Source organism: Chaetodon trifascialis, chromosome 23 (genome assembly GCF_039877785.1).
Source record: "Chaetodon trifascialis isolate fChaTrf1 chromosome 23, fChaTrf1.hap1, whole genome shotgun sequence".
NCBI lineage: Eukaryota > Metazoa > Chordata > Actinopteri > Chaetodontiformes > Chaetodontidae > Chaetodon > Chaetodon trifascialis.
In genome coordinates, this window is record NC_092078.1 from 19,247,333 (window position 1) to 19,271,348 (window position 24,016).

A 24,016-nucleotide genomic window follows, 5' to 3' on the forward strand; every position below is an offset into this window, starting at 1 on the left:
TCTCGCGATAAAAAAATGACACTGTTAAAATTGATTTGCGTTAACGCAATATTTTTGACAGCACTACCAAAAACCCAAACAAACCCACAAGGAAGAAGCAAATAACTTAATCTCTGCCCATAGACCCTAGCTGTGGCCACTAATTTGAATCTTTGGATTTCAGTTGTTGATGCCTCTTTAAGCGATGAACTGCACAACTTAAGGTGGTTTTCAGAGACGCCAACACACAGTTTATACTCACGATCCAATCTATGCACAGAAGAAGTTAATATACTGCCCAGTCTCTAGGTCTCTTTTTCTTAAAAAGGACTATGTGTCAAGCCAATTTGCTGTAAAAACATTCCAAGGGCAAAATGCTTCATGTGAAGGCACCCTTGGCCACTTATGATCAGGCTCATCACATTAGCACCTATAATATTATTCGTAATGATGCAAACCTAACTATAATGAAAACATAATATTGACCAGAAATAAAATGCCTACCTCCTCCAGTGTCGTCCTGCCCAACAGCAGTCAGACCCAGGTCTCCCTGCCAGCGGTTCTGGGCCAGGCTACCGCCACTGTCTCTCATTATCCACGGACAACCCACGACCTGCGCCAGCTCGTCACCTACAAAAACCAAACACAGTCAACAATGGAGGTATACATATATATATATATATATATATATACACACATATACACACACACACACACACACACACATATATATATATATATATATATATATATATACACACACACACACACACATCGGAGGTACACACTTAGCTCAGAATTCAGTTTGTTGAACTGAATTTGGAAATTAGTCTGTGTCACACAGTACCTGCTTGCTGTCACAGCAAGGTCAGTCAGGAATTCGGCCAGTGTTATGTGTCTTACAGACCCAGTGAAAACCACCTCAGGAGGTCAGAGCAAACTCCATTACGTTCTGCATAAATGCAGTGAGTTATCTTGGGCAGAGAGAATGTCACTTTGAACTTTACAATCATTTTGGTAATTAGTAAGATTTAGTTGAGTAACTTTCCTCCTCCACAATATGTATCAACATATTTCTACTACATGAAATATCATCACATCCCTAATTTAACTAGATATCATTTAATAAAACAAACGATCTGGTGAAAATCATTATAATTGAAATTTGGGTTCAATGTAAGACCAAATATTTCACCTTTTATCCATCAGTGGATCACATCTTCAAAATATTGTGTAATGTAAAAGATATCTACATCAGGAATGACAACTGCGTTAACAACCGGCAAAGAGAGGAGTCGAGCAGCACAGTGAGTGAAATATATCAGTTTGTTTATTTCACTCCAAGCCAGTTTTTTAATCAAGACAGAGCTGTTCCCACTGAGCTACACAGTCCATTTGGTATTCAAAGCACTCCTCATCCTTTGCAACTGGCACAAATGTCGTTAACTAGTATCACTTATCCTGAAAAAAGTTAAACAATAGGCAGCGCTAATGACCTATGACCTGCCAACGGAACGTTCAAATGCGTTAATTCGCAAAACCATGGAATTGCTTTAAAGAGAACTGAAGCCCTCCTCTATGAGAATAGAATTTAATCGTTTAGCTTTATGTTCAAGTCCTTCCACACGCAGAAAAATAACTAAGTTACTGTATTAACTCCAGGACTCTAGTTACCATGTGCACCTGATGGGAGAGAGGATATGTAACTTAGCTTGCTAGCTAAACTGAATTAATTAACTGCAGCAACGAACAGCTAAGAGATCATCTGAGCCACTGGGTAAATTGTGAATTACAGTGAATCATTTCATGAGGCTTGTGTACTTCGCAAGAGAGTGTCTTTACGTGCTGCTTTATGAAGAGAACAATTCTTTCCAGTGCAGGAAATAGTTCTTATCAAGGCTAGCTTGTGTGCGTTGAGAGCTAGCAGCATCACCGTCACAATTTCACCACTTAATCTAAAGTAAAATTCAGTCTAATTGCAAACCTTGTTTGGTAAGTAAGTCTGAGTAGCCAAAGCTGACGCCGCCATTAAGAACAACATGAAATAAACAGAGTTAGTCAATAATCTGTTGTCTACCCGTGCTAAAATTCTAGCTGGTTAGCCATGTTGTCGTGAGTTAGCTAAGCGTCAGCGGTAGGCAGATACCATGTTAGCAACAACATAAAATACCATCTTACTGTATTCCTTCCATAACTAGGCGTTGCAATTGTATGCTTACCGTTAACCTGCAGATTTATATGAATGTTTGTCCAGCTTCCTCCGACTGAAAGTTGGGTGGATTTAAATTCGTATGGGTATCGAACCGAAACAAATGCTAATTTGTGTTAAACCTCATTCAAAGAAATCAGGTGTGGAGCAGCTAGATGTCACCTCTCTGCGAACTTTGATTTCGTCAAGGTCTTCCGGTTCAGAGACAAACGCAAATACTGAACAGAAACGGTGGATTATAGTCAAACGATTAACATGAAATCGACAGGAAGAATCTATATCAATTTTACTGGGTCTGTCCGAGGGATGCACTGGGCCGGATCACTGCAGATTTTTCGCTCTTATGTCAACTTTTTTCCCCCCTCAACTTTATTGATAACAGTCAAATTCAAACAACAGTGACATAGCAACAACGTGTCATGGAACATGTAAATGTAACATGTAAATAATGATTAAAACAAAGAAAGAGAACTGTGCAAGAAGCTTTTTACATTGAATTATGCACATAGTACATAGGAAAAGGACTAAATTAATTAATTAATTAATAAGGTAAGTAAGTAAGTAAGTAAGACAGATAGTCTGTGAATTTATGGTTGAAATATTAAGTCTTTGTTGCTTTTCAATTTTTCAGTGAAATCAGAGAATTCAGAGGTCAGAGGTTGGTATCACTTAAAAAAAAAAGTCAAGTATGTATGTGGAATTTGTCACAAAATTACACAGTTGCATTACAAACCTTACATTTTTCAAAGTTATTTCTAGAATAAATGAAACTACCATAAAAACCTGTTTTGACCTATTTTTCTAGATCAAAAGTTTCGAATACATGTTTTGGAATAATACAATGGGAAAACTAAGTGAGAATATTTTTCTTTGTTTAGACTACAAAAATCACAAGAATAATTCATATTCAGTTTAGACCATGCTAGAATGTTCTTTACGAGATATAATTTATGTCCAATTTTAAATGATGTCTCTTTCACTTTATTGTTATAACAGTATTGTCTCTGTGCATTTTTCCAGTTCAAATCACCATAAACAGAAGATCAGAACATTTGCAGTGGGGGAAAATTATTCTCTACAAGGGAATTTTGGATTTGTTAATTTCTACATTTTTCTTATTTAGGGCGTTTGGTCACCAGTGAAGCTATTTCTTCTCCAATCTGATGCCTCATGATGAGTTTTATCATCAATATAAACCAATACATATTATATCAGTGTGACAGGTCGTTTAGACTTTACTGGAGGCGTTATCAAGAAAATATTTACTTTACAAGGTTGGGTAAGCAGAAGTATGCAAAGTTAAAAAAAAAAAAAAAAACATAAAAACACTACGACAGTACAGTGAAATATTGTCAGGATTCTCATTGGTTATAGTATTAATAATTTTACCAATTGAGGACATTTCTCTACTCTTTTCTAAATGCAAAAAAAACCAAAACCCAACAACTTTATTTCACCATGTTCCATCCATCTTAGTCTTGATATTTTTAAATTTCTCCTCATAGATATTATCTAGTTGTGTCTGTGCTTTGGTTAATTCAGATAGTAGGATTTCTGTAATTATTTCTTTTTTCATTTTGATTTGAGCAATCTTTTTTTTCCCAAATGAAGTAGCCAAATTTCTAATTTCAAACTTCCCACATTGTTGAGTATACTCACTTGTCTTCAGTATTTCTTCATGATTTTAGGAGCTTCTTGGTAAAAGTATTCATTCTCCAGTCATGATTTATTAAGTTAATTTCTAGTTTTATTTAGTACGTACAGTACGCTGCATTTATACTGTAATTTGTGAGTCAGTTAACATTGCTGGATTGATAGAGACTTCCTTGTTAGTAATGTCATTAGTAATAAGCAAGAAACCTTTGTTCCAGTAAGTAAATATTCTTTGGTCTGGGTTTTTGCGGCATGAAATATCTATAACATCTAAACTTAAACACACTATATAGTTCATTAACAGAATCATTTGCTGTTGGTGGCCATCTGTCAATTGTTTGATTAAAGGTGGTTTTGAAATCACCTTCCCAAATAATTTTAGCAAAAGGGAATTTTTAAGTTAGCTAGGTGAACATTGAACGAAGGATAGTGTCCGCAACCAAAATAATCCACCTCCCTTCTCCATCAACTCACAATTTGAAATGTGACCTTTGAAATCACATACAAGCAAAGCAACGCCATTATCCCTTATTTTACCCTTCTCTCCAGCTGTCCTCCTGTTTAAATACTTCCCCTAAATCTCATATTTCTAACCTTTCTAAATACAAAGAAACTGACAGAAGGCATGACCACCTATTTGAGGTTAGTCAGACATTGCCGTGTTGCTGACACTGCTACAAAATCATAATGCTCCAGGCCCGTCATTCCAAAAAAGCAAAAAGTGACAAGGTCCATGAAGGGAGCAGGGCATACTTGATGGGTGAGTGAGCTATGCACAGACTTTCGACCTATGCTTTGTGTTGTGTCCCCTGTGGAACTTATTATTGTGCTGCTGATGTATTATTTTCAGTTTCATTTTTTATTTATATTTTTTTTTATTTTCTGTGTTCTGTCACTCAAAGCAACATGGTTATGCATAAGACCACTGTTTGGGTTGTAATATACCCATTCGCAATTCCCAATTCCCATGTGTATATTTTTTAGGTCTTTTTCCCACAGTCTCAAGGCTTTGGCATTAAAACAGTTTTTCTGCCTGTCCTGTTGTTTATGAGTTCTTGTTCTTTATTAGTATGAAAAAATGAATTGATATCAGACTACATAAGAAATGGCAAGTCTGGGAATAATGTGGTTGTAATTCACATGATACAGCTACACACACATCATGATACATACAGTCTTCATCTCATCATTTCTATATTTTGCTTAATTTTCCAGGGTGTAAAACCAGGCCCTATGAGTTTTCTTCAAATAGAAGCACGTCATATAAATGGAGAGTTGCTGGATCTGTCTGTTCTCAAGGTACCAGGGATCTACAAGGACTTCACCCCTGTTTCTGCACTATGGCTGTCACCTGTGAGGTGCCACTCTGTTCGTGACAAAGTCTCCACAAAAACCTTGTCATGTTAATAAAAGTCACACTGTTACAAGTGGTACTGCTACTACAGACTAGAAATTGGCATGAGAGAGAGACAGGTAGCCAAAAAAACTGAAGATCTCCAAGACAGCTGTTCATAACACCAAGAAAAAGCAAGCCAAACATGGTACCACCAAATTGCTAGCTTTTTGAGGCAGGAAACATCTTTCTACCCCACAAGAGGACCGTGTACTCATCCGTTCCTGTGTCAGGAATTGTCGTCAGACCTCCAGGGACCTTAAAAATGAGTGGGCACTGTCGAGAAATGTGACTCATTCAGCAAGGACAGTTCGAAACTGACTTCTGAAGCTGGTCTGAAGTCACACGGGGCACAGAAGAAGCCCTTCATCAACGAAAGGCAGAAGAAGGCCCGGTTACTATTTGCTAGGGATCACAAGGATTGGACTGTTGATTATGATTGGGCTCAGGTTCTCTTCAGTGATGAATCCAATTTTGAGTTGATGCCCACTCCAGCCAACTTACTGATTAGAAGGAAGCCTGGAGAAGCCTATAAACCAGACTGTCTTGCCCCTACAGTAAAACATGGGGGTGGATCGGTGATGATCTGGGGTTGTTTCAGTATGGGTGGAACAGGGCAAATGCAACTGTGTGAAGGGCAAATGAACCAGGTCATGTACAGGGCTACTCTTGAAAACAGTCTTTTTCCACCAGCTGATAAACTCTTTTCTGCCTTGAATGACTGGATTTTCCAACAAAACAATGCCCCTTGCCACATGGCAAGGTCATTTAAAGCCTGGATGGAGAACGAGAACATTCAAATGATGCCTTGGCCTGCTCAAGAAACAGAGGAAGAAGAAGAATCAGAGGGACAATCCCCTTTATTCGTCACACATGAAAATGCGCACACACGCCATGCACTGGTGAAATTTTCCTCCACTTTCAACCCATCCTAGCAAATCCTTCTTCCGGACCAGGAGCAGACCAGGAGTGGTGGGCTGCCATCCGACCGGCGCCCGGGGACCCAGTTTTCTTAGTCATCACCATTGGTCAGGTGGTGATCTTCATGCATGTTTTTAGAGGGGGTTTTCATTTTATGGAGGATCCCCCAGGTGAACACGCAGAGAACATGCAAACTCCACACAGAAAGGCCCCTTTTTTCCTCGAGCAGCAGGCACTGAAGGCATGGTGGAGGACATGCCCCCAGCGCCCACAGTGGGAATCGGATCTAAATCCAATTGAAAACCTGTGGAACATCATCAAACTCAAAATGGAGAGCCACAAGCCCAAAAACAAAGCAAATTTGTTTGGATTTTTGCAACAGGAATGGGCTGCTATGACAGCAGAACAATGTCAGAAGCTGGGGGAGAGCATGCCAAGACACATGGCTGCAGTCATCGAAAACAATGGTTATGCAATCAAATACTAACTCCTGTGTGTATCATGTGACTAACAGACAGAAAAGAAAACATGGAATGCCTAAAGGCACTGTTTTTGGCAGTACAATGCCATAGCTATTGATGTAAGACCTTAAGTGATTTTGGTTATTATCAAGAAAACCATGGAAAATGGCTAGATATCAGCTCTTAAACTAAACTCTTATGAGCTATTTTTGTTGTTATCATTATATTTGTCCAAACAAATGTATTTGTGTGCATTAAAATGAACACAAAATTGAAGAAAACAAGGGTCTAATAATTTTTTCCATGACTATATATATATGTGTGTGTGTGTGTGTGTGTGTGTGTGTGTGTGTGTGCGCGCGCGCATACCTTAGAGATGAAATACTTTTGAAGGGAATTAGAACTGAAAAAGGTGGCCTGAAGGCAAAGAGGGAAATGATGGAAACAAGGATTTAATACAATGTCAAGCTTGAAAAAATCAAGAGAAATGTGAAAGTGGGACAGAAAACTTGCAGGACAAATCTGTGAAATATGCCATCTTTGCACAGGTCTATAAAAAATTTCAATCCTTTGTCTTGCCACATCAAAATTGTGGGGTCTGTGATCACCGGTTGAAATAAATAATTCCTCAGTAAAGTAAAAAAGAGATGCTGAGGTGTATTTAAAATGTCTCCTGAATTTGTACCAGATTTTAACAGTGGAGCTTACCACCGAAGACAGAGAGTTCGGATGGAATGGGAGAGGTAAGTAAAGCCAGTAAGGAAGATGAGACACATGACTGTGCCTCTAATTTACACCAAGGTGCATCCGCTGGTCTAATTCAAAACAAAATTTTATGGATGTGTGCCACCCAATAATATAGATGGAAATTTGGTTCAGATAAACCACCACTGACTTTAAATCTTTGAAGTACAGATGTACGAATTGTGGGTGCCCTTCCACACCATAAAAAGGAAGAGATTGCTTGATCTATAGTTATAGAGACACTGGAACAGAAACAGGAATTTAGGCAAGATGTTCATTGTAACTGTGGTAATTCTCCCAGTCAATGATAGAGGTCTTAGAAGAGCGGATTTCAGTAAAGGGGAAAACCTGGTAGGAAAGAGAGAGGTTCATGTCCTGGTTACATGAATCCCCAGGTACTTAAAGCCAGAATGGCTCAGCTTGAAAGGGACATCAGATAGTTGTAGCTGTAATACAAGAGCATTAACAGGATATTCACTTTTGGAAATATTAACCTTATAACCCAAGAAAGACCCAAATCTCTGCAAGAGTGATAAAATTGCTGGTATAGAGTGATTTGGGTCTGACACATATAATAATAAATCATAAGTGACAGCTTACATATGTAAGTCATGATATCCCATTAGAGATGGACAAGGTCATTAGACAGATTGATAAGGGCTCTATTGCTAGTGCAAACAATGGGGGGATAAGGGACATCCATGTCGTGTGCCATGAGACAGAGGGAAAAAACTGGATTGAATGCCGGTTGTGGAGATACTGGCTTGTGAAGATATGTAAAAGAGGCGTATCCATGAAATAAATGTACTACCCACACCAAATTTACTTAGTACAAGCAAGCAAGCATGATTTCCTCCCCAGTTCATTTTGAGTCAAGGGGCTCTATTTTCGACTCCGCTGCCAGCGCGACGCAGGCTGCCCCACCTGCGCAGTGGTATTTTCGAGCAGCGCAGGCAGGCGCACGGCGCATTTGGTATTTTGGTAGACCGAGGCGTACAGAGGTGCGCCGGGATGGGCGTTGCGGTGCAGTAGGGGGGAGGTGTCGGCATAATGGGCCGGCGCACTGGAATTTTCGACCTTTTCGGTCTGCGCCGGCGGCGTAAAAGTGCGCTGAAAGCTCGCCACCTCAGACCTGGTCAACTCTGTGCGCCTGTGGCGCAAGTGGATTTTCGTAAACCAGCGGAGTCGTGCGCTCACGTCACCAACACCTCACAGTCAGGTTTCCACAGTGTCTGGCATTTCACTGCGATCAATTATTAGCAACACCTGCAATTTAATGCAACTAACTGAGTCAGCACATACATATGTATGTGTATGTGCCCTGCGATTGTCAGACCTAAATTTGTATATTTTGATCCGTATCTCATGTGACCACATCGAAAGCGCGTTCGGCACGCGTAATGGTCATTCACCCTGACTGAATGTACACAGGTGAAACAGGGATGTCTGATGATCTGTGACTCAAATTGCCTGGTGACAAACGTGTATGCCACTTTCCCCGGGTCGACACATGACTCGTTCATCCTGGTGATGTCTAGCATCCGTACAGTCTTTCAGGGGGACACCCCTCTGGATGGGTGGCTGCTAGGTGATAACGGCTATCCACTGAAAACGTGATGACGCCATATATCACACCGTCAACAAGACGGCAGCGTGGTCTTAACGGTGTTTTCAGCAGTGCTCAGTCAGTCATCGAACGCACTCCGATCAATAATTAGCAACAGCGACGATTCAATGCAACTGTCTGAGTCAGCACATACAGTCAGACCTAAATTTATATATTTTGATCAGCATCTCATCTGACGACATTGCAAGCGCGTTCGGCACGCATAATGGTCACTCACCCTGACCGAATGAACACAGGTGAAACAGGGATGCGAACTAATCGGTTAACGTCGCTGTGCCAACCAGAAACAGCCGTGACATCCTACAGAGCATATATACTGCATCTATCTCAGAGCACTCGAGAGACAGAGAGAGACAGACACATGGAAAAAACGTAAGGAAATTAAGACTATACAAAAAAGAATGCATTTTGATGGTGTCAGACGGAGATTTAGACTTATATAAAGAAGAATAAAAAGAACAAAATACAGAATTGATGGTGGAAGGGTCCGTATGCAAATTGCAAGACGAATCGTTTATTTAAGGGACCATGTGTGATTTAGCCTGGCAACGTAATTGGTGAACCAGGAGCCGGCTTGGCTTATCGCCATACTCATAATATGTGGAACACAAAAGGAGGCACTCTGTGTCTGAAGAAGCGATCAGGTCAAATTCAGTCTGCAACTCTATATGATGTTTGAACAATTTGGGAGAGGGGCAGGTGGCAAGCTGTTGATCCAGTTTAGAGATTTGTTAACACAGAACTCCTCCACTTTCGCTTTACATGTTTTGTTCATATGTACAGAGGAGATCATTTGTCCCCATAAGTTAGCTTTTAAGGATTCCCGCAGCAGAGAGCATGTGACAGGTTGCATTTTGTTCTGATTAATAGTAATACAATTATTGATTGAATTTGAAACAAATTTATTGGAAATTATCATCTGACAGTAGCAAAGTGTTGAACCTCTGCAACGTTGAGTACAGAGGTTGTGGTGGAAACTGGATATCTTAAGAGAGAGGGCATGGTCAGAAATAACAATAGCATGAGATGTAGTTGTTGACACTTTGGAAACTGCCTTCGCAATAATAAAATAATAATCAATCAGAGAGAAAAAGTGGCGCATCTGTGAAATGAAAGAACATTGCTTGACAATGGGATTATACAATCACCAGGGGCTCTATTTTCGACTCAGGTCCGCTGTGCCGATGGGGCGTGGCGGCGCAGACTTTGGTATTTTCGTGAGCTGCACCGCCGGCGCATCTCCACCTCCTTCTCATTTCAGTCACACCCAGCGGCGCAACTTGGAAAGAGGGAGGGGAGAAGGCGTGGAGTGGGTTTTGCACACCTGAGTCAAATCTTCACCAATCACAGCAGCTCCTCGCCTCACCTTTAAGAACACCGCTGGCGGTGTGTGGCAAGTTTCCAGGAGACTGATGTCACTCATGTCTCCTGACATATATATATATATATACTCAATATAAATATTTTGTTTTTATATTTGCTTTTTATGCATATAGTTCTCTCTATTTTCTTTCTTTTCTAATTTTATTCTAATTCTATTCTTGTAAGGAGCACTGCAACAAAAACAATTTCCCCTCAGGGATAAATTAGGCCATAAGGTGAACCACGAAAAGTCTTTCAGAAATTGAATTCCGTTCCGACGTCTGCGAACTACACAATCTTTAGTTCATAAAAAGAAGGAGTCATGTTATCCTTACAGCAAAAAGTTCGTCACAAAAAATCCTGCCCATTCTTTATTACGAGGCATTTTATACAGAACTAGCGTCTTCACGGCGTAATAAGATTTTAGTCCACGAGAGGTGCCACGGTCGACACGTGATCGTTCTAAACCAATAGGGAAGCCTAATTTGATCAACACCAAGATGGAGACAATGATCACTGCGGCTTGTGGGACGACGTTGCGCGGAAAGTTTGAATTTCTTTCATTCACTCGCTGTCTTATGTGATTTAATCTGCTGGTGTTATTGTTGTTACTGAGAGGGTTTGGAGGGGAATTGCTTGTGCAGATATCGACCAAAGGCCTGTATAGGTCCGGACCGATATTCTCGCAGCGTTCCACTCGGACTCAATCAGAAGGAGGATTGTTTCCCTTTCGACAGTTAGCTAGTTGAGTGTGAGTGAAAGTGTGTGGTGAGTGGTGTGTGACGTTGTAGGGTAACAGTAGCTATGGCTACTGAAGAGGGTGGAGGGGTTGAGGGAGGTGGGTGGCAAACAGTAGGGAAAGGAAGCCAAAAGAGAGGAGCGTCAAAGGAAAGGCCAGAGATAACAGAGGCAGGAGTAGAAAATAAACAGAGGAAAACTGGAAACGAGAATTCTGAAGAACTGGTCGTGTTATTCAGAGTTAAAGGCCAGAAACCAGGAGAGGGAGGATTTAGAGTTTTAAACCCCCTTAAAGTCACTACTGCTCTAGAGAGCCAAATAGGGAAAGGATTTCAGGCCAAGATTCTGTCAAACGGGATACTGAGAGTTTGCTGTGCAAACCAAAAAACAGTATGACAGCACTAAAGATGTGGGAAAACTAGTGATGAAAGTTGAGAGAATGGTTCCCAATGACAAAAGGGGACCCAAAGGCGTGATTTATGGAGTGTACGGTGGACTGTCTGAACAGGAAATCTTGGACAATATTAAAGGAGGAAGTGTGGTTGAAGTTGTGCGTTTTTAAAGTAAGGAGGGAGTCGACTCCCCGGTGCTGTTGACGTTTGCAGGCAGTGTGCTGCCAGAGGTTGTGTACCTGGGAAGTATGGCTTACCGTGTAAGAGAATATGTTAAGCCACCATTGCGCTGTTTCAATTGTCAACGGTTTGGACACACAGCCAGTGCCTGGTGGGGCAAACGCAGATGTGCAAAGTGTGGGCAGGACCATGAAATAAAAGTATGCAAGACAGTGACCCCCAGGTGCTGTAATTGTGGGGGGGGACATATGACAGCATTTCGGGGCTGTGAACATTTTATCCAAGCCAAGCAGATGCAGCTCAATAGAGATCAAAATAAAGTGTCTTATGTGGAGGCAGTTAAACATGCTGGTGGAGAGCTTGGAGCTCAGAATATAAAGATGAGCAACCCAGTGCTGAGGAGCCAGCAGGCGTTCCCAGCCCTCCCAGTGTTGCCCCCTGATGCGCTTGTTTTGAGCAGAGATGCTTTTCTGGCATTTATTGCAGATGTGCTGGTTGGAGCTAAGTCAGCAACAAGGAGATCAGATGTGATAAAGGTCGTAGTTGGGGCAGCTGATCGCTTCCTGGGCGTAAAGCAGATTTCTCCTGAAAAACTCCATGGTTATATGTCAGAGAAACAGCAGTTAGATAGCTCACAGACGTCAAGGTCTGAAAGTATGGAGGTGCAGGTCGAAAGCAATGATGCTGTGGACTAGCATTTTCATGTTTTACATTCTTCAGTGGAACGCCCGGAGTTTAATTGCTAATGGTCAGGAATTAAAAAGATTTGTAGATGAATTTAAGGTTAAACCAGAGTTAATATGTGTCCAGGAGACATGGTTAAAACCATGCCTAGATTTTGTCATTCCAGGGTATGTGTGTCTGAGAAGAGACAGGTCTGATAGGTCAGGTGGGGGCTGCGCAACCTTTATTAGATCAGGAATTCAGTACAAGAGAATTAGCTTAAACATTGATTTAGAGTGTATAGTTGTGGAAGTGTGGACAAGTAATACGCCTATAACAGTTGTAAATTTTTATAATCCCTGTAAACATTTGGTTTTGTCTGAATTTGACAATTTAATGGAATGTGTTAATGGTCCTGTTATCTGGGTAGGGGACTTCAACTCCCACAACCCGCTATGGGGAAGTGATAACAAAGATAGAAATGGAATAGTCATGGAAGAATTTGTGGAAAAGTACAATTTGACAGTCATTAATGATGGTAGGCCAACTAGATTTAATATTGTTAGAAATAAATGTAGTCATATTGATCTGTCTCTGGCGTCTTCAAACTTAGCCAGAATTGGAGAATGGGATGTGATTGACAGATACACACTGGGTAGTGATCACTTTCCAATTCTATGTAAATTTGGGCAAAAATTGAGAATAGAAATGGAAGAGAGTGTGGCCAGATATAAATTCTCTCTTGCTAAATGGGTTGACAAGGCTGCTCTCTTCTCAATTCCTGTGAGGCAGAATCTCAAACCTCACAAGCTGGTTCCATGGTGGAATCAAGAATGTAATATTGCTGTCAGGAATAGAAACAAAGCTTATAGAAAGTTAAGAAAATGTCCAATGTTGTGCTACGCAGTTGAGTATAAGAGGTTAAGAGCGGTGGCAAGGAGAGTAATTAAGAATGCAAAAAAGCACAGTTGGCGGAGGTTTTGTGAAACCCTGGGACCAGAGACTCCTGTTAGACATCTGTGGACAGCAGTACACAAAATGTCTGGACTTTATAAAAAAAGCTTAATCCCAGTCTTACAGAAGGGAGAGGTGGAGGCAGTCTCCAATCAAGAAAAAGCTGACATGTTTGTGGATGTTTTTCAAGCAGTCCACAGCTCAAAGAATAAAAGAACTGAAAAAGGTTGTAAAAGGGCAGAATTGATGTCAATCAATCAGTGGAAGTTGGAAAACAATTTAGAGAATGACAACCCAATTAATTTGTTTTTTAATGTGAAGGAATTGAGGGAAGCCATTAGATCAGGAGCTAACACCACTCCTGGGAGAGATGGGCTGTCATATGAAATGTTTAAACATCTGGATTATTGGGTTCTTGATGAAATATTGTCTTTATTCAATTTTGTATGGGCAGAGGGATATCTACCAGCTGAATGGAAACATGCAGTTATAATTCCTATTCTCAAGCCAGGCAAGGATGCGTCAGATCCTGGTTCTTATCGGCCAATAGCTTTAACATCAGTGCTCTGTAAAATTATGGAACGAATGGTAACTAATAGGTTAGTGTACTTTCTAGAAAGCAAAGGGCTTTTTGTCACATATCAGAATGGGTTTAGAAATGGGAGATCAACTATGGAGTCTGTGGCAGTTTTAGATCACGACATTAAAAAAGCGCTTAATAATAAAGAGGTAGTTGTGAGTGTATTTTTGGATATTGAGAAAGCGTATGATTCCTTATGGAAGGAAGGGCTTTTGATTAAAATCTATGACCTGGGAGTGAGAGGACGAATGTTCAATTGGATTAAGGATTTTTTAATGAAAAGAACTATTCAAGTGCGAGTGGGGGGGAAAAATTTCAAAGACTGTTGGAATAGATAATGGTACACCACAAGGAAGTGTAATCAGTCCTGTTTTATTTAATATAATGATAAATGATATATTTATGAATATTGGGAGAGGATTTGGACAGTCTCTATTTGCAGATGACGGTGCCATTTGGAAGAGAGGAAGGAATGTGGAATTCACTGTAAAACAAGTCCAAAGAGCCTTAGATTTAGTGGAGGACTGGGCAGACAAATGGGGCTTTAAGATCTCACCCACAAAATCCAAATATATGATTTTTGGTTTTAAACGGAAGCCTCCAAGCATTGGGTTATCCATGCATGGGTCCCCATTAGAAAGGGTTAAAAACTTCAAGTTCTTAGGCCTTTGGTTTGATGAACACATGACTTGGACAGTTCATATCACAAGAATGTTAACAAAATGTGAAAAAGTGATAAATGTCATGAGAAGCTTAGCAGGGTGTGACTGGGGGGCAGAGAGAGGGTCCATGCAGTTGATTTATCAAGCAATGATAAGATCTGTCCTTGACTACGGCTGTTTTGTTTATGGATCAGCTGCTAAGTCTGTGCTGAGCAAGTTAGATGTCCTGCAGGCCAAGGCATTAAGGCTGTGTTGTGGAGCCTTTAAAACTTCTCCTGTCCCTGCGCTGCTTTTAGAAATGGGGGAAATGCCCTTGCGGTTAAGGCGCACAAAACTGGGGCTGCAGTATTGGGCAAAAGTAAATGGCTTCCCTCAATCCTTCCCTGCTAGGTGTTTGTTGCAAGAGTTCTTTGATTTTGGTTGCAGAGTCCGGCACAGGACTTTCCTTGATGATATTAGTAAGTATGCCAAAACACGGGGATTAGGACAAGACGGTATAGCAATATGCTTGAGCTGGTCACCTGTGCCACCTTGGCTATTTCAAGAGGTGGATATCAACTTGACATTCCTAAATCAAAAATCAAATGAAGGCATAGGCCTTAAAGTAGACCATCTACTGAACATAGAGGAAAGAAATTATCTTAAAATTTTTACTGATGGATCTGTGGATCCTGAGAGCGGTATGGCAGGATTTGGAGTATTTGTGGAACAGCTTGGATATGGATTTAACAAAAGAATCACTAATAAGAGCTCTGTGTTCACTGCAGAATTATTAGCAATCCTGTGGGCATTGTGGTGGTTAGAGGATTTAAAAATGTCCAGAGTACTGATATGCTCTGATTCGGTAGCCGCTCTCATGGCTTTGAGGGGTGGCAAATCAATCGCTGGCCCTGAGATAGTAATTGAAATTTTGTCTGTTCTATTCAGAGCTGGGAAGGCTGGGTGTGAGGTCAAGTTTTGCTGGGTTCCTGGGCATGCAGGGATACAGGGAAATGAGATAGACCTATTAGCAAAAGCAACCCTCAAGAAAGGAGAGATTGATGTGAAGAATTCTATGGGAAGAGTGGAAATGAGAGCAATAATTAAAGAGTGTGTGGAGAATGAATGGCAAAGAGAATGGGAAAGAGAAAGCAAGGGAAGACACTATTTCTCTTTTCACCCCAAAATTAAAACAGTAATTTATTGTCAAGGAAATCGGAAAGACTCTGTTAAAATGTGTAGATTAAGATTGGGGCACTGTGGATTAAACAGCGACTTGTACATAATTGGGAAACATAGTACTGGGCTATGTGAGTGTGGACACCCTGAGACTGTGAAACATATTTTGCTTGAATGTAGTCTCTATTGTGCTGAGAGGAGAGATTTATTTAAATCCTTAACAGATTTGGGATTAGTTTCATTTTCTGTTAGAACGTTATTTGGTTTCCATAACAATCATCAGCAGATTGAGACAACAATTTTACAGTTCCTGCGTGATACAAGATTGTACGGGAGAATATGAAATAAGATTCACGGACTAACCTGTGGAAGGCAGTAATACGCCGTGGAGCATCGAAACTGCCAAGAAACAAAAGAAGAAGAAGAAGAAGAAGATCAACACCAAGCCAAGATGGCGGCGTCCAGAGTTTCGTCTAGTAGTACGGAAGAAGAGGAAAACTCACCAGAAAGTGGTAGAAAAACGAAATCTTTGGGACATAAACAGTGCTATATGCACATAGCTTCAGTGAAACATGAAAAAGTCAGGATTTCACAATCGCACGGTGGAATACTTACAGGAACAGCCTACGACAGTGGCTCGAGTTGAGGGGTGAGTGCCAAGACGTAGCTGAAAACTCCAAACATTGCCTTGATTCGGAGTTTGAAAGCATTCCCGAGGACGCTGCCTTCCATCCTACATGTTATCGAAGGTTTTTTGACAAGAACGCAATTGCAAAAGTGGAAAGGTGTCTGGCACGTGAGAGAGAGAGAGAGAGAGAGAGAGAGAGAGAGAGGAGATGATACGGAAAGCTCCTTTAGAAGCAAGGCCATCCCATCAACATTGAGCAGAACGACTTCGAGTCCAGGCTGCACGGTGTCGCAGCAGGTAGTACGCGTGCCTCACAGCAAGAAGGTTGCAGGTTCGATTCCTGGGTCAGGCCTTTCTGTGTGAAGTTTGCATGTTCTTCCCGTGCATGCGTGGGTTCTCTCCGGGCACTAAGGCTTCCTCCCACAGACCAAAAACATGCTCATTAGGTTGACTGGTGACTCTAAATTGCCCCTAGGTGTGAGTGTGAATGGTTGTGTGTATGTGCCCTGCGACTGTCGAAGTCTATCTATCTATCTATCTATCTATCTATCTATCTATCTATCTATCTATCTATCTATCTATCTATCTATCTATCTATCTATCTATCTATCTATCTATCTCCATCACCTGCTGGATGACATGGCATAGATAGATAGATAGATAGATAGATAGATAGATAGATAGATAGATAGATAGATAGATAGATAGATAGATAGATAGATAGATAGACTTCGACGATCTCTGGAAGATGGAAGATGGAAGATCGAAACCTACAAGTCACATGGATGACAAAAATCCAGCCCCTGACAGTGTTTTGCATGTGATACACTGCAGTTGCAAAGAGAGTGCCTGTGAGACAGGCAGATGTTCATGCGTCTCTGCAGGACTCTGTTGCACAGACTTATGCAGGTGTTGCAACTGTTCAAACACAAAGGAAATCGAGGAGAGGGAAGATGACTACTGTCCTGACACTGACAGTGAGGACTAGCATGTAGGCAATTGTCTGAGAATTGTAGGCTATTGCATTGATTACATTGGTAACATTACCATTCATTTTCGTATGCTGTTGTATATATTGTAAATATGTATGTATGTTTTCCATGCAGATTATTTTATGGTTGATCAGTGTTGTATTTAGTTATGAGCGAATAAATGAAGGAATGAATAAATGAATGGTCCTTGTCATTGATCTACAATTATTGCCTTTTATTGATCAAAACGACATGAACATTAAAATTTCACCTTATTGTCTATTTGCCTCATTGTTCTTCTTGGAGGCAGTTATGTATAAAGCACTGTTTAGTATCCATTTGGCCCACTTTAGAGGACTTTTGGTAGAATTCCTCTATATCGGTAACATTGAAGGAAACTAGGGACGTCGCCATGTTTCCGGGCTGTTGTCATAATGGAGCTACGCGATTGGTCTAGCACGATCACGTGACGACTCGTGCCACCACTTGCGAACCAAAATCTTACTATGCTGTGAAGAAGCTAGTTCGACATGAAATGCCTCGCCGTAAATAATCGGCAGGTTTATTTGCGACGAACTTGTAGTTGTATACTTAACAGAAGTCGTTCTTTTTTATGAGCTAAAGATTGTGTAGTTCGCAGACGTCGGAGCGAGATGAAACGATAACAGGGTTCACCTTACGGCCTAAATAAAGGATTTCTGATTCTGATTCTGATGTCTAAATATGAGGTCCTTAGATGGTAAATCTTCCTCCTCCTAGTCATCCTCCTCAAAGCAATGATGTAGTCCATCTTTGTAGATAACATTAAGCATTACAATGATAACATTTGTATTTGGAATAAAATGACGTGGGTAATAGCGGACAACGATCATCACTTACATTTTTCCATATGTCTGTCTCTCTCTGTCTCTCGAGTGCTCTGAGATAGATGCAGTATATACGCTCTGTAGGATGCCACGGCTGTTTCTGGTTGGCACAGCGACGTTAACCGATTAGTTCGCATCCCTGTTTCACCTGTGTACATTCGGTCAGGGTGAGTGCCCATTACGCGTGCCGAAGGCGCTTGCGATGTCGTCAGATGAGATACTGATCAAAATATGTAAATATAGGTCTGACTGTATGCTGACTCAGACAGTTGCATTGAATCGTCACTGTTGCTAATTACTGATCGCAGTGTGGGTTCGATGACTGACCAAGCACTGCTGAAAACACCGTTAAAACCACGCTGCCGTCTTGCTGACGGTGTGATATATGGCGTCATCACGTTTTCAGAATCAGAATCAGAAGAATCAGAAAAAAGCTTTATTGCCAAGCACGATTTTACACATACGAGGAATTTGTTTTGGTGAGGTTGGTGCATGACACATCTATCAAGAAGAAGCAATTCAAAAGTTAAAAATATGACAGTAAGTAAATAATATAAAAATAAGAAAATAAGTAAAAAATACAACAATAGAAGAACTGTAACAGTAGTAAAATAAAAATCTCACAATATAAATATATGTACACAAGTCTTTTTTTTTTCTTTTTTTTTTTTTTAACAGAGGCACAGACTGGTTTTTCAAGTGAGTCCAAGTAGAGCGTTAAAGTAACACATATGGTTGTGGCAATGTCACTGACAGTAGAGTCAGAGGTGAAGTGTGAAGTGTCAGGGGGGGTTCCGGGCCTTGTTAATAAGGCTGACAGCAGATGGGAAAAAACTGTTCTTGTGGCGTGAAGTTTTGGTCCTGATGGACCGCAGCCTCCTGCCAGAGGGGAGTGTCTCAAAGAGTTTATGTCCAGGGTGGGAGGGATCAGCCACAATCTTTCCTGCACGCCTCAGGGTTCTGGAGGCGTACAGGTCCTGGAGAGACGGGAGATTGCAGCCGATCACCTTCTCTGCAGACCGAATGAGACGCTGCAGTCTGCCCTTGTCCTTGGCGGTGGCAGCAGCGTACCAGATGGTGATGGAGGAGCTGAGGATGGACTCAATGATGGCTGTGTAGAAGTGCACCATCATTGTCTTTGGCAGACTGAATTTCTTCAGTTGCCGTAGGAAGTACATCCTCTGCTGTGCTTTCTTGATGAGGGAGCTGATGTTCGGCTCCCACTTGAGGTCCTGGGAGATGATAGTTCCCAGGAAGCAGAAGGACTCCACAGTGTCAATAGTGGAGTCACAGAGGGTGATGGGGGCAGGTGATGCTGAGTTTTTCCTAAAGTCCACAACCATCTCCACTGTCTTTAGAGCGTTGAGCTCTAGGTTGTTCTGGTTGCACCAGGTCACCAGATGGTCAACCTCCCACCTGTAGGCGGACTCGTCGCCATCAGAGATGAGTCCAATGAGAGTGGTGTCATCCGCAAACTTCAGCAGCTTGACAGACTGATGACTGGAGGTGCAGCTGTTCATGTACAGGGAGAAGAGCAGAGGAGAAAGAACGCAGCCCTGAGGGGATCCGGTGCTGATGGTCTTTGAGTCGGAGATGTGTTTCCCCAGCTTTACGCAATGTTTCCTGTCAGACAGGAAGTCTGTAATCCATCTTCAGGTGGAGTCAGGCACGCTCAGCTGGGAGAGCTTCTCCTGGAGCAGGGTTGGAATGATGGTGTTAAAGGCAGAGCTGAAATCCACAAACAGGATCCTGGCGTAGGTTCCTGCGGAGTCCAGGTGGAGGATGAGGTGGAGGGCCAGGTTGACCGCGTCGTCTACAGACCTGTTGGCTCTGTATGCAAACTGCAGGGGGTTTTCAGTGGATAGCTGTTATTACCTAGCAGCCACACATCCAGAGGGGTGTCCCCCTGAAAGACTGTAGGGATGCTAGAATTCGCTGGATGAACGAGTCATGTGCCGACCCGGGGAAAATGGCACATACGTTTGTCAACAGGCAATTTGAGTCACAGATCACCAGACATCCCTGTTTCACCTGTGTACATTCAGTCAGGTTGAGTGACCATTACGCGTGCGGAACGCACTTTCGATGTGGTCACATGAGATACTGATCGAAATATATAAGTTTAGGTCTGACTGTATGTGCTGACTCAGATAGTTGCATTGAATTGCGGCTGTTGCTAATAATTGATCGCAGTGAAATGCCAGACACTGTGGAAACCTGACTGTGAGGTGTTGGTGTCACATCAGCCAGCTCCTTTTTCTGCTCTCTCTCTCTCTCTCTCTCTCTCTCTCTCTCTCATCTGCACACCTGTTCAGCCAGTGCACACCTGAGACCAATCTCCATCTGTGCCATACTTAAGTGGCTCACTCACATTCACTCTTCGCCAGATTGTTCTTAGCCCTTATGCAAGACTATCCAGCGTATGCTTTCGGACAGATTACTTGGTTTAGACCCAGCCTGTTTTTGACCTCGTCTGCTCTCCTGTTTCCTTGTAAAGACCCCTGTTCTGTGACCCCGACTACGAGTTTCGCCTTGCCCCTCTGGACAACAGTACCTGTGGGACTCACGTGCTTCTCCGTTCTGTCGGCGCTGCATTTGGATCCTGGTATCCCTGTTACAGTTGGTGAACTGAGCACAGGACTCCGCCAGATTACGAAAATCCACTTGCGCCGCCGGCGCACATAGTTGACCAGGTCTGAGGTGGCGAGCTTTCAGCGCACTTTTACGCCGCCGGCACAGACCGAAATGGTCGAAAATTCCAATGCGCCGACTCATTATGCCGACACCTCCCCCCTACTGTGCCGCAACGCCCATCCTGGCGCACCTCTCTATGCCTCAGTCTAACAAAATACCAAATGCGCCGTGCCTGCCTGCGCCGCTCAAAAATACCACTGCGCCGGTGGCGCAGCCTGCACCCCGCCAGCGGCGGAGTCGAAAATAGAGCTCCAGGGGTCAATGCAACCGTTTTTAGATATAAAATCAGATATTTCTCCCCACATTAAGAATGAGGAGGACTAGACTGGGTAGCTAGTTATTTTATTCATAAAGGTTGGGTTATCAACATTTTAGCCATAAATATTAACTACTGTATTTTCCGAACTATAAGTCCCACTTTTTTTCATAGTTTGCCTGGTCCTGCGACATAGTCAGGTGCGACTTACATATCAGAATATATATAATTTAACATGTTTTTAAATGTTAATTCATACTGACTGACATGAACCAAGGAGTAAACATTACCATCTATAGCCGTGGGAAGGCACTCTATGCTTGTGACAACTATATGCTGCTCCTGTACCACTGAAAACATTAACTGAAACATTAACTAAAGTTTGAAGTGAGTGAGAAACTTGTGAGGGACAGGTGAAAGGCAACGATTACTCTTGAAGAAAACAAAGAAAGCTAATCGCGGGCTGAATGCAAGATGGCCTGAGCTGGAAGAACGAGTCCACGATGGGTGCTTGAACAACGTGCTGCCAGGAGAGGCTTGTCAATGGTGCAGTAATGTCTCCACGCCCTAGTAGTTGCAAAGGAGATGAATATAAATGACTTTGCAGGTGGGCCTTCTTGGTCTTACAGCTTCATGCAACACAATCGCCTCTCTAACAGAGCACGGACAATGGTGTGTCAGAAACGGCCAGCAGACTTCCAATCCAAGATCGACAGTTTCTGTGAGTTCGTTGAAAAGCAGGTAACTGAACACAACGTGTTCAATGTGATCATATGAACAACATGGACGAGGTCACCCTCTCATTTGACATCCTCATGGGCCGAAGTGTCACAGAGAAAGGGTCTTGGATTTTGTGAAATAAATTTCTAAATAAATGCGACTTAAAGTCCAGCGTGACTTTTATATTCTGCTATATATACTATACCATATATTCTACTCGACTCGGGGCGACTTATAGTCCGGAAAATACGGTAATAAAATGGAAATACAAGACAGTGTGCCTGAAACAATCAAATATCTGCCACTATTGCACAGGATCATACCTCATGAAAGGTGGACACTTAAGGCAGAGTACATTAAGTTGGGTAGATTGAAGTTTTATACAAATTGTTGGGAACCTATTTGACATGATTAATTGTTCTTGTGGATTGTGTTTTATGACAATTATATTATTTGAAGTGAGAACCTGTTCAGCATGAGGAATGGTGTTTGCATGGATTGTGTTGTTTTAAATTTGTCAGTTACTGCATGTGTTTGATACTGTATTGACTTCAATAAAAGACAAATTTTGTAAGGCATTCACTTGTCCAAGACATTACTGTGCTTGCAATTTCCAGGGTTTTCATTTGAAATTCTACAGTTTTATAAAACATTTTACAGTAATAAACTGTGAACTGTGGAGATTACAGTAGGAACACTAAAATGACAACGAACATCCCAAGTAACCAAACTCAGTAAACCATTTTTGCTGAATAAGTATGACATCAAGGTGTTTTTGGCATTTTTGCTGTTGTTTGCATACTTCATACCACATACTGCATTTTGGTCAAATCAGTATGTACTAAAAAAATAGTAGGCATTTTTAAATACAGACATTACTGACAATGGCTCTTCAGAAAACTGTGGGTAACGTCAAGGAGACTACATCCTTGTTTTATACAGCCTATGGTGCTGACGAGGCAATAAAGCCAAGGAAAAATAATGGAAAAAATAGGCGCGTCAAAAATTATAAACAAACAAACAGACAAACAAACAAACAAATAAATAAAAATAAGCAGCATTTGAGCATTATTGGGAGAACAACAAACGGCGCAGGCGCATGGCGCACATTTGGTATTTTGGTAGACCGAGGCGTACAGAGGTACGCCAGGATGGGCGTTGCGTTAGGGGGGAGGTGTCGGCATAATGAGCAGCATTGGAATTTTCGACCATTTTGGTCTGCGCCGGCGGCCTAAAAGTGTGCTGAAAGCTTGCCACCTCAGACCTGGTCAACTCTGTGCACCAGCGGCGCAAGTGGATTTTCGTTAACTGGCGAAGTCGTGCGCTCACGTCACCAACACCTCACAGTCAGGTTTTCACAGTGTCTGGCAGTTCACTGCGATCAATTATTAGCAACAGCCAGGATTCAATGCAACTATCTGTGTCAGCACATACAGTCAGATCTAAATCTATATATTTTGATCCGTATCTCATCTGACCACATCGAAAGCGCGTTCAAATTGCCTGGTGACAAACGTATATGCCACTTTCCGCGGGTCGGCACATGACTCGTTCATCCTGGCAAATTCTAGCATCCCTACAGTCTTTCAGGGGGACACCCCTCTGGATGGGTGGCTGCTAGGTGATAACGGCTATCCACTGAAAACGTGATGACGCCATATATCACACCGTCAACAAGACGGCAGCGTGGTCTTAACGGTCTTTTCAGCAGTACTCGGTCAGTCATCGAACACACACTGCGATCAATAATTAGCAACAGTGACGATTCAATGCAACTGTCTTAGTCAGCACATAGAGTCAGACCTAAATTTCTATATTTTGATCAGTATCTCATCTGATGACATTGCAAGCGCGTTCGGCACGCGTAATGGTCACTCACCCTGACCGAAGGTACACAAGTGAAACAGGGATGCGAACTAATCGGTTAACGTCGCTGTGCCAACCAGAAACAGCCGTGGCATCCTACAGAGCATATATACTGCATCTATCTCAGAGCACTCGAGAGACAGAGAGAGAGACAGACACATGAAAAAAACGTAAGTGATGATCGTTGTCCGCTATTACCCACGTCATTTCATTCCAAATACAAATGTTATCATTGTAATGCTTAACGTTATCTACAAAGATGGAGTACATCACTGCTTTGAGGAGGATGATGATGAGGAGGAGGATTTACCATCTAAGGACCTCATAGAAATCCTTTAT

The 24,016-nt window shown here is 41.9% G+C and overlaps 1 protein-coding gene across 1 annotated transcript in view; it reads right to left on the reverse strand.

The window, feature by feature from the left end:
• Window positions 1–2,545, reverse strand: part of senp3b (SUMO specific peptidase 3b) — a 36,912-nt gene extending 34,367 nt beyond the window's left edge. The window contains exons 1-2 of the mRNA XM_070993089.1: window positions 2,199–2,545; window positions 484–609 (exon numbers count right to left, since the gene is read on the reverse strand). Coding sequence (XP_070849190.1) covers window positions 484–571 — 88 coding nt within the window. The 5' untranslated portion in view covers window positions 572–609; window positions 2,199–2,545. The remainder of the gene's footprint in view (window positions 1–483; window positions 610–2,198) is intronic.
• Between the last annotated feature and the right edge of the window lie 21,471 nt (window positions 2,546–24,016).